This window comes from Tauraco erythrolophus, chromosome Z (assembly GCF_009769465.1).
Source record: "Tauraco erythrolophus isolate bTauEry1 chromosome Z, bTauEry1.pri, whole genome shotgun sequence".
NCBI classification, from domain to species: domain Eukaryota; kingdom Metazoa; phylum Chordata; class Aves; order Musophagiformes; family Musophagidae; genus Tauraco; species Tauraco erythrolophus.
This window is the reverse complement of record NC_141496.1, coordinates 31,862,462-31,873,827: the sequence shown is the minus strand read 5'-3', so window position 1 is coordinate 31,873,827 and position 11,366 is coordinate 31,862,462. Positions and strand designations below refer to the sequence as shown.

Below are 11,366 nucleotides of genomic sequence, written 5' to 3'. Positions count from 1 at the left end.
TGGGAGCCAAGGCGCGCGCGCCGGGGGCGGTGCTGCGGCGACGGGGAGGGGCGTGTCCCGGCGCGTGTCTGAGGCGCGACTGGTCGGCGGGCTGCGTGACGTCGGGCGGGCGCGGGTGAGTGGCAGTTAGCGCCGGGGCGCGGGGGTGTGGGCGGAGGAGGGAGGGGGAGCGCGGGAACGCGGCGGAAGGGGGCGGCGCCTGGCGCCGCCGGGCCCCGGCTGCCCTGCCTGCCCTGCCGCGCTGCCGCTTCCCGAGGGCCGTCCGGGCTGCGCCCACCTGCCGGGGACCGCGCTCCCATGGAGGACGAGGACTGCCCCGACCTGGTCCCGATAGACGCCGTCGGCGCGGAGGAGAGCGAGCACAGTCCCAGCAGGAAGATCCCTGTGACGATCATCACGGGGTACTTGGGTGAGGAGCGGCCTGCCCCGCCGGCGGCGCGCCGCGCTCCCCGGCGCCGGGCAGAGCCGCGCGGCAGGCCTGCGGCCTTCGGCGTGTTGTGGCATCGTCGGGAAACCCCCGGGCGAGAGGGTGCGCTGCGGCGGGGTCAGGCCTGCAGGGCGAAGGGCCCCGGCGGGTCTGACCGCGGCCTCCGTGCCCGCGAACTGGGTGGGTGGCCGAGCGGGACCCTGGCGGCGCAGCGGAATGGAGCCCCTGGCGCTGCTCGTTCAGCGCTTCGCCGCGTTTCGAGTGCTGTGTCCCCGTGCCGCTCCTAGTCCAGTGCCGCTCCAGTGGGATTGGCAGAACGGTTTTCGAACGGCCGTGCAGGCTCCTGTCGCTGCTTTTACCCGCCTGTTTTTCAGGGTCGCGTTTGTTCGACAAATCGCTTTTTGCCACTTAGTGTCAGCATAGCGTAACACATTTGCTTCAATTAAATGCAGGCTGAATTGCAGTCTTACAAACGTGAGGTGTGGCATCCCTCCCTTAAACGAACGCGGTTATTTGGACCTTCAAATGTAGTTATATACGGTAAAGATCGGGTTAAATTTAGGATCACCAACACTGTTCTAAAACTTGTAGCTTTGTACTGCATCATACTCTCTCAAACGACCCTAGAGGCAGGGAAGGAAGCTTGCTTTACCAAATTCCCCTGGTTGTGCATGGGATGAAACTGTTAGGAATGTGGTATTGCAGAAGTTGTGAACGGCTTGCTTAACAATGCCTCATCTAATGGCAGTTAGTAGCACATCAGTGATTACTGATGACTAAAGAGCTGGTCAGAAAAGGCAGTGGGAGGGAGGAGAATAAGTGCACCTTTTGTTAAGAGAAACATAGAAATGAGTTTTCTAGGAAAAGACTGACTAGCTGGTAGGGGACTTCCAAGTTTATCAAGCACTGACAGTAAATGGGAAATTACGAGTCTTTTAAAGCTGAGATTTAGTACACTGATAGTTCCATGGGGTTAAATGCCTCTACAAATTAATTTTCACAGTGTTATAATACAATGCAGGATACAAGAATGAAAACTCGTATTTCAGAAGAGATCAGATTTATCTGAAGTGTGCATGTATGCAATAGTATTTGCTTTTTATTTGAAAATTTAAGCTGCTTTTTTAACATTTTAATGGAAATACGGTCTGTGTTCCAGGAGCTGGGAAAACAACTCTTCTAAATTACATACTGACAGAACAGCATAGTAAAAGAATAGCAGTTATTCTGAATGAGTTTGGAGAAGGTATGTAAATCTGTAGAAACATTCTTTTAGCCCTAAAATGACAAATATATAAAATTTCTGGAAATCAAGAACATTGTAGTATTAAATCCATTACTGAAATTATTGACATACCTCATAGCCTTCAGAAGGGCAAAAAATCTTTTGGTTGGTGTTTATAAAATAGTACTATGCATTAATCTGTTTGGTACATAAATTCAGTCCCTCAGTCAAGTAAGTGAATATATCAGTCTGTTGGAAGTGCTATACCTCCATTTTTCCTACTCAGTTTCAAGCAAATTGAAACTAACATGTTGGTAGATAATATTTTCTTTTCTTTGCTTTCTCCTCAGCCATTTACAGATCACAAACTATCCTAGACCAAGAAAATGAGGAGATGTGTGCTTGGTGTCTATATTTTTTTGAACTCTTCACTTTCCTTCTCAGGATTTTCACTGTTACGAGTATTGTTTCATATCTGTACCATAGTCAGAATTGCTTACGGTTTGCTCTGTGTTGGTGGTGGTTGGTTTGTTTGTTTTCATCAACAAAAGATGCATGCCACTTTTCTGGTCACAGAGCCTAAAATAAAATGTATAGACAGCCTTTATTTGATATGGAGATAGAGGCTGACTTCCCTTTCTTTTAGCAAAGTTTGTGGCACTTACGCTTTACTTTCATCTTCTGGGTTTTGCTCTTGGCTTTGACTTTTAGAATTCTTTTAAAATGGAAAATACTAATTTCTGAAGAACACGTCAGAAGCATCCAAAAAAATAATCTAAGAATAAAAATGTATATGCACTTGAATCTTTAATATCTCTTTTTCAGCCATTGTCATGCAAATTTGTAGATTAAAATTATAGTACTACTTACATTTCCAGGAAGTGCCTTGGAGAAATCCCTGGCCATCAGTCAAGGGGGAGAACTCTATGAAGAATGGCTGGAGCTCAGAAATGGCTGCCTGTGCTGTTCAGTAAAGTGAGTAAGGACTATTGTACAGGCTCTTGCAGTGAGTTTTGGGGGGATTGAGGAACGGAGAAGTCATCCAGGATTTGGTTCCTGAAGCTGATGATAGTATTGATTGAGACTTATTTTGTCAGATGAAACAAGAACTGAAATTTGGCAGATAGAGAATTATTTCCTTTTGCTGCCTTACTGGATTTGGATTTAGTGTCTTTCAGAAAAATAATACACCACTGGGGTATTGTACGGTGAGGAGCTGTTGCTCTTCTGTTAGTGTTATATGCTTTTATATAGAGAGGTAGAGATTCAGAGAGGCTGAAACTAGCACTCAGGTTTCCTAATTTCCACATTAAAAACTTATTCTGTTTCTTTCTCTGTATGTTGGTTAATACTTGAATATTGTATACCTCAGAAAGGGTGGAGGGAGAGCCTCTTGATGACGTAATGAAACACAGTATTCCAAATTGTAAGCTAATGGTCATGTTAAAAAGCAAGAATGTATTTGTTCTGACATGTTTTTACCCTGTTTGTTTGAATGCTGGATTGTTTGTGCTAAGTTTGTAGTAAACATCATTGTCTGTTTATCCTGAAAATTTGGAAGAACCAGTCCTGTTCCTTAAATTGGGATAGTAAGTGGAAAACAGAAAACCCTGTTGCGTTGTGTTCTACTAGGATGTAAGGAATGCTGCCATTGCTGCTGTTTTTTGTACATGGGCATCTTCTATAAAATGCCGTTTATTTCTGCTTCAGGCTGACTTCATCAGCTGAGATTTAAGTAAATGACACATCTTAGTTTTGCTATAGGTGTGGTAGAAAGGCAGGAGAAGATGGTTCGGTTCTCCCACCCCCCTTCACACACCCCCTTTCATTTTGTAAGCTTAGCTGCCAAACCAAAAAGTTGCATATTTACACAGCCCTACTGTGCTTTCCAGGGTTTTCAGTGTTTAAAAACAAATCTTCATTTAAATCACCTTTATTATGCCTGTCAGGAGTAGACAAATACCATTTTCAGACTAAAATGAAACAAAACTACAGTTTGCCTAATGCTAGAGGAGCAGCTTGATGACTGAATTTTCATTTTAGACTGTGAGTCCTGACTCAGGCCTTTGCTTTGATGGTGCTGACACTGTGTTGTGCATCAAAAGATTAATGTTTATACTTGTTTAAACTTGTCTTCTCTGTTCTCAGGTTTACTTGTTTCTTCTTACAGGGACAATGGTGTGAAGGCGATTGAGAACCTGATGCAAAGGAGAGGGAAATTTGACTATATATTGTTAGAAACAACTGGTTTGGCGGATCCAGGTAGTTCACATTATGGTTTTCATAACCGTGATAATTATTCTGTTTTTGTGAAGTGCTTATTTGGTCGTCAGTCAGTTCACTATGTAAAATGTATTACGAAGCAGTGAGTAGTCAGGCACATGCTTTGATTGCTGTGTAGACTAGAACTGAATCGGATAAGGTGCAGAAGCAGGGTTGTGGGTGGGGTTGTTTGTTTGTTTTTTTGTTTTGTTTTGATTTTTTTTGACTTGCTCTAAATTGACTCTAAAGCTTAGAAGATACCCAATTAAAATATATTTGTGTCAAGGGAAGACACTGGGCCTGGAGATGAGAAGCATACTCTGAAACTAGTACTTTTCAGAAGGCTTTTCCTGTTCTACATTGCTCCTTCTAAAGTATAAATTATTAGCATCTGATGTATTGTAACGTTGGTTGTGACAGGCCATATATTTTGTAAAGTCGTAATATGCTGCTGAACAGACTAATGCTGAGCAGAATAATAGATCTTACAAATTTCTTGTGGGCTGTTTAGTGATATTTATTATAAAAAAGGTGTTTAAATTTAAGCTCATGTTAGTAATAGCTATCTAAAACATTTTTCTCTGAATCATATTCATTAAAAATGTATATTTGATTGAGAGTGAAGGAAATTCTTACCAGAAATTCAGTTGTTTCCCATTTAGGAGACTGACACCTTACAGCTCAAAGCTAAATAGTTGTCACGGTAAAGTAATTTTCTTCAGAAGAAAGGACATTGATTTGGCCTCTGTTACACACAAATTCTATTTGAGCCAGCTTGGAAAACTATTAAGCTTTTTTGGAAAAAAAAAAAAATCAATAGATACCAGAAAACCTTTAGATGTTGGGGCCGTTGCTATATCTTGCATGAGTAAGCATTGTGAACAACTGACAGGTATTTGGTGTTGATACAGCGTGATGTTTGGAGGACTGCATCTTGTCACTTCAGGTGGATAGTTTTAGGTGGTAGAATGACTTTGGTTACTGTGGTTTTTTTTTTGTGTGTTTTTTTTTTTTTTGGTGTGCTTAATAATCCTAGACAGCCTGCCAGTAACTAAGGATCTGACAATTGAAAAAAATGCCTGTTGTTGCTATCAGCTCCTCTTGTCATTTATATTGTGGCACTGATAAATGGGTTTGTTTGATAACAAATTATGATTATTCGTTTTTAAAAAAATAAGTATACAGCACATCCCCAGTTTTACAGGGACATTTTAGCAGAAAACAGAAGTAGCATACTCGTAGGCCATGTGTAGTACACAGGTATCAGGTCACAGATTCCAAGCCCTTGATAGAATGTGGTCCCAGTTGTCCAAATACTTGTGGATTCTTTTCACTCAAGGTTTGTCAGTTTAGTATGTTCCATTTTATATTCTGATAAATGCAAATAAGTATACAAAAAAGAGAGGGTGCTCCACATTTCATTATTCCAGAAACACCTCATTTGGATGGAAATTCAGTGGATGATGAGGCCTAGCTTGTAAAAAAATACCAGAATCATATAATCATAAAGTAATCCAGTTTAGAAGAGATGTCAGTAGGTCTTTGGTCCAACCTGCTGCCCCAAGCAGAGTCAGCTATAATACAAGACGGTTGTTTGGGATGTCAGGACATATATCTCCATCCTCTGAGAATAAACATGACACAACATCTCCAAGCAACCTGTTCTGTGCCTGCTTTTTCAGGCAGAAAAAAGCCTTTTTTCAGAAAAAAAGCCTTTTCATATCAGAAAAAAAGAACGTTTTTCTGATATGTGTTGATCTGAACCTCTCCTACCTCAGTTTACTGCAGTTGTGTCTTACCCTTCTGCCACAGCCTGGCTTAGTCGTGTCAGTGACTCACCTGTAGGTACCAGGGAGGCTGCTGTTAGGTTTCCCAGAAGCTGTCCATTCTCCAGACTGAATGAACCTGCTTCCCCTGCCTCTCTTTGTAGGGCCTCTGCTCCATCCTCTACTGTCTTGTTGATCCTACACAGAACTCACTCCAGTTCACTGATGTCTTTCCTGTATACGGGACTCCCCATGCTGGAAGTGCTAGCCAGATGTGGGCTTGAAAAGGCTAAACAGAGGACAATAACCTCCCTCAGCCATACTTCTGTTCCAAAAGCCTGGGTGCTTTTGGCCTTCTCCAATCCCAGGGTACGCTGCATGCTCAGATTACTGCCTACCAGAATCCCCAGGGACTTCTCCATAGACTTGCTCCCCAGCCAGTCTGTCCCTAGCCTGCATCATTGTCAGGTACTCTTTTGTTGTTGAGTGTATTACTCAACCTTTTTCCTTGGTGAATTTCATGAGATTTTCATTGGCCATTCCTTCCAGCCCAGTCATGTCCCTCTGAAAGATACCTCTACCCTTAGGTATATCTGCTGTTTCTTTCCAAATGTGATCTTCTCTGTAGACTTGACAGGCATGTCTTCCTTCCTCTCCTGGGTTCCTGGTTAAAGATGTTTAAGAGGACAGGTCTCAGGATAAACCCCTGCAGGACTGTACTGACTTCCAAGTAGAGTGTGACCTGTTAACTGCAACCCTTAGAGCTTAACTATCCAACCAGTTTTACCTAGTTTTCTTTCCATTCAGACTGGTAATATCTCAGCTTGGTTACCAGAGTATCTTCCAAGACAGTGTTGAAGAATTTGCTAGAGGTGATGTAAATGGCATGCAGTGCTCTCCCCTTGTCCACAAATACAGTAATTTTTTCACTGAAGGCCAGATACGGCCTTCACATATTAACCAAGCATGATTTATCCTTGTAAACTTCCCTTCCAGTACAATGTCTGTTTAAAATTGAACCTGCGTTAGATACTTCTTAACTAGAAGTATCTTAAAACTATCTGAAGCCAGAAGCTTTACTGTGCGGACCTGAGATAGTTAAGGAAAACATTCTTTTCTGTATCTGGTTATTCTTGACTTTCTTCATCCAGTTGATTTATGATGTAAAAAACTACTTAGAAGAGTTCATAGAAGCCAGTGAAGAAGGAGGGAGCTCAGAGGGAGCTGATTTCTCCCAAATATGCTAATTCCAGTTTTCTTTGACTGTTCAATCTCCTTTTTTTTACCTCTTTTTTTTGTGTGGTTTTTTTTTTTTTTTGCATGTGAGTGCTGTGGCTTAGAAACAGTGTCTGAAAGGTGAAGAGAGGGAGTACAGAATTTTTGCTAGAAATGAGGGTGCTTTGGAGTATAATAATGACAGATAATTGATATTACTGGGTAAAGGTAATTCAGACAACTTACATGCATCTGGAATTGTGAGGTTTTTAAAGCCTTTTGTGATCATAGCTGTTGATGTGCACACAAGTAGAGTGCTTTCATAGCTGTTAGATCAAATGTGTGGTTGGGTATTTGACATCTATGATGCTTTCTGAGTTCAGAGTTTCAAGTACGGGACTACAAAGAGTTTTTCTGTGAAATGTTTGAATATTGATAGCTTAGTGGAAAATGTCAATTTTGCAACTAAATGTACTAAATGTACTACACTTCTTAGGAGCTGTGGCCTCCATGTTCTGGGTTGATTCTGAGCTGGGAAGTGACATCTATCTTGATGGTAAGAAGTGCAAGCTTGTTCTTCAATGTATTGGCATTCCATATCTGGATTTAGTGTAATGTATCCTTATAATTTAAGGCAGGGTTTCAGAAAATGTTTGAAATAACATGACTTGGTTCTTATATCCCTAAATTTGACTACAGAGATCCACTTGCTTATTCTGATGCATGTTTATCTCTTGGTGAGCTGTTTCAGTTTACTAAATCCAACAAAAGTTGTGTAATGTTTTGCTAAGGGATCAGATATGGAGAGATCTTGATTGTGATGTAAGGGGGCATGGAAAACCTCATTAGTTAAATGGTATAAAACATTATTTAGGAGTAATATTACAGCTCTTGTAACATTTTTTTTCCGATGCAGTGTTTCCTAAATTGTTGCCTTGTTTCTGAACTCTTAACTTGTCAACATGTGGACTCCCCTGCCTTTTGTTTTCTGCCTTCTTTAACCTATTGTACTCTTGTTAGCTCTAGTATTTGCTATGTTCCATTAAAAATCTGAGTTTACTGTAATATAAATCATCATGACATATAGTTTAAAGAGTGTCTTAAATGTTGATTTTTTTTTTTTTTTTTAATGTAGGAAAAAACCTTACTTTTTGGCTTAAAAAAAAAAGTTCCTACTAACAATTTGATCAGTCTGTAAAATACCCATCTAGTCAAGGAAACATTGAGTTGAATAGGAAACAGCTTCCTAAGTTTCTTACTGGTCAGTTACAATCAGAATAACTGTATACCTTAGTCAGTCCCCTTAATTTGTTTCAATAACCTGTAAAAACATACCTCTGCCAATTTGCTGTTGTGGAAGAAGGAGAAGCATCCACGTTGTGATAATTTCTCTCATTTGGTTTGGTAGATCTTTGTTTACCACAGATATGAATAAGAAATAAAGTAATTAAGTGGCAAGTCTAATGTTCAGATACACTGGAAGGATTGAAAGTATCATGAGCACTTGTAAATGTGATGATACTGTTACTTCAGTAATTGTACAGGAAGTTTACAAATTGTTAAATTGTTAGCTGCCTTCAGCAGCTAACATTAAAATGTTCCATTTTAATCTTCTCTTTTAGGTATTGTGTCTGTTGTTGATGCAAAGCATGGATTGCAGGTGAGTTACTGGATTTGTTACATGGTTTAAAACTGCAACATAGAACAGCTATTGCAATAATGTTCATTCAGATTAATTTTATTTTTACAATTGCTTTAATTCTTAGAATGGATGAGGACGTATTTCAGTTGCCGTGATAAGTTAGTGCTGTATTTTGCCTGGGAACAAAAAACTACTGATATTCATAGGAATTCTTATTCTTACCAACACAGCAGCATGTCGCCTACTAAGAGTTGTAAGGTTGCTGTACGCTTTATTTTGTCTAGTTATATCACTACACTTGGGAATCTTGGTAGTATTCCAAATAGACCTTTGGATTACCGTAAAACAGTGGACAAATTTGTCTTACAGAGTGTCATTGGCCCATGTTACTTGAGGGGAGTGAGAACAGACCTCTGATACCAGTGTGGTAACGAGCAAGTTAGGGCTCAAATTGGGAAAGGTGCCGATGTAATGTCAGCTGTGGTGAGGAGAGATGAGAGCCACGTGTCTAGGTACCATTTCCAATTCAAAGATGACTTCATTACATGGAAGCAGACAAAAGAGCAGGTATTAGAGTAATCTATATGAAGTGATATGGAAAAACAGACCTATAGAACAGTGAGGTTGGAAACCAGCAGAAATTGTAATTAAATCAAATAGTTCAACTGTTTTTGTAATCGCTAGTCATAAAAATAATTCTTCGCAATGTCATAACTTAGGAAGTGACTACTTTAATTAGGTATTGATTTTGCAGGATTCAAAATAAAAGTGACCATAAGAAAAGATGCCTGCATGGTACAAAAATCCCATCATGCTGTGAAAGCATTTTTAATATCTCGGTATTTTACAAAGGCTGCAAAAAGCTGAGAAAACCAAAGAATAATGGTTAAAAAGTAAGGAAGCAATCCCTCCTTTTTAAGATTTTCTTTTGTTTGGACTGTTTGAATTTCTCATTTCAGTTGAGCTGATTCAATAGCTCATTTACCAAAAGGGGACAGTCCTGTCCTCTCATCAATTTGTGTTGCATCAGAATGCAACTAATCTAACCTCATAGCAAGCCAGTTTGGTGAGTTAAGCCATCGTGTTTTGCGAGGACTTTTTTTGAGGAGCTGGGAGAAGAGCAAGGGGAAGGGGATGTGAGCTGGTTTGCCCTTTTAAGCAGGAACTGACCTTTAAAATTATCACAAGAAGCCACAGCATGTCTTAAGTCAACCACCTTTTCAGCTGACTGCCTTCATACTAATTCGGATGTGTTGTTACTTGCAAAAATGTTGTTCTGTTTACCTTTCTCTTCATGCAATGCAGATTTGTTGGTGCAAATCAAATATAATTGTGTTGCACACAGCAGCAGTGAATTACTATTGTTTAAAAAATAAAACTTAGTATTTAAACTTTCAAGCTTGGTGCTCTGGTCACCCGCGACATAGAGAAGGCTGAGGTACTCAATGAATTTTTTGCCTCAGTCTTCACTGATAAAGCCTCTTGTCTTACCACCCAAGCTGTGGAAAGAACTAGCAGGAACTGTGAGGATGAACCACTGCCCACTGTACTTGAAGAGCAGGTTCGGGAACATCTGAGGAACTTGAAGGTGCACAAGTCCATGGGACCTGATGAGATCCATCCGCGGGTCCTGAAGGAACTGGCGGATGAAGTTGCCAAGCCACTGGCCATTGTATTTGAGAAGTCGTGGCGGTCTGGCGAGGTCCCCGATGACTGGAAGAGAGGGAACATAACCCCCATTTTTAAAAAGGGGAACAAGGAGAACCCGGGCAACTACAGGCCGGTCAGCCTCACGTCTGTGCCTGGCAAGGTCATGGAGCAGATTCTCCTGGGAACCATGCTAAGGCACATGGAGAGCAAGGAGGTGGTGGGTGACAGCCAACATGGCTTCACCAAAAGCAGATCGTGCCTGACCAACTTGGTGGCTTTTTATGATGGGATGACAACATCGGTGGACAAGGGTCGACCAACGGATGTCATCTACCTGGACTTGTGCAAAGCTTTTGACACTGTCCCGCACGACATTCTTCTCTCTAAACTAGAGAGGCATGGGTTTGATGGATGGACCACTCGGTGGATAAGGAATTGGCTCAATGGCCGTACTCAGAGAGTAGTGGTCAACGGCTCGATGTCCATGTGGAGACCGGTCACGAGTGGCGTCCCTCAGGGGTCCGTGTTGGGCCCGGCCCTCTTCAACATCTTTGTCGGTGACGTGGACAGTGGCATGGAGTGCACCCTCAGCAAGTTCACCGATGACACCAAGCTGTGTGGTGCCGTCGACACGCTGGAAGGGAGGGATGCCATCCAGAGGGACCTCGACAGGCTGGAGAGGTGGGCCCGTACCAACCTCATGAAGTTTAACCAGGCCAAGTGCAAGGTCCTACATCTGGGTCATGGCAATCCCAGGCACAAATACAGACTGGGCGGAGAATGGATCGTGAGCAGCCCTGAGGAGAAGGACTTGGGAGTACTGGTGGACGAGAAGCTCAATATGAGCCGGCAATGTGCTCTTGCGGCCCAGAAGGCCAACCGCGTCCTGGGCTGCATCAAGAGGAGCGTGGCCAGCAGGTCAAGGGAGGTGATTCTCCCCCTCTACTCTGCCCTCGTGAGACCTCACTTGGAGTATTGCGTCCAGTTCTGGAGTCCCCAACATAAGAAGGACATGGACCAGTTGGAGAGGGTCCAGAGGAGGGCCACGAAGATGATAAGAGGGCTGGAGCACCTTTCCTATGAGGACAGGCTGAAAGAGTTGGGGCTGTTCAGCCTGGAGAAGAGGAGGCTCCGGGGTGACCTTATAGCGGTCTTCCAGTACCTCAAGGGGGCCTACAA

At 42.3% G+C, this 11,366-nt stretch overlaps 1 protein-coding gene across 1 annotated transcript in view; it reads left to right on the top strand.

Annotated features, from left to right (window-relative positions):
* The first annotated feature begins 297 nt into the window (after nt 1–297).
* Nucleotides 298–11,366, top strand: part of LOC104378218 (zinc-regulated GTPase metalloprotein activator 1A) — a 29,468-nt gene continuing 18,399 nt past the window's right edge. Inside the window, exons 1-6 of the mRNA XM_086630087.1 lie at nt 298–409; nt 1,587–1,673; nt 2,531–2,627; nt 3,823–3,914; nt 7,392–7,451; nt 8,518–8,555. Of these exons, the coding sequence (XP_086486213.1) occupies nt 298–409; nt 1,587–1,673; nt 2,531–2,627; nt 3,823–3,914; nt 7,392–7,451; nt 8,518–8,555 (486 nt within the window). The remainder of the gene's footprint in view (nt 410–1,586; nt 1,674–2,530; nt 2,628–3,822; nt 3,915–7,391; nt 7,452–8,517; nt 8,556–11,366) is intronic.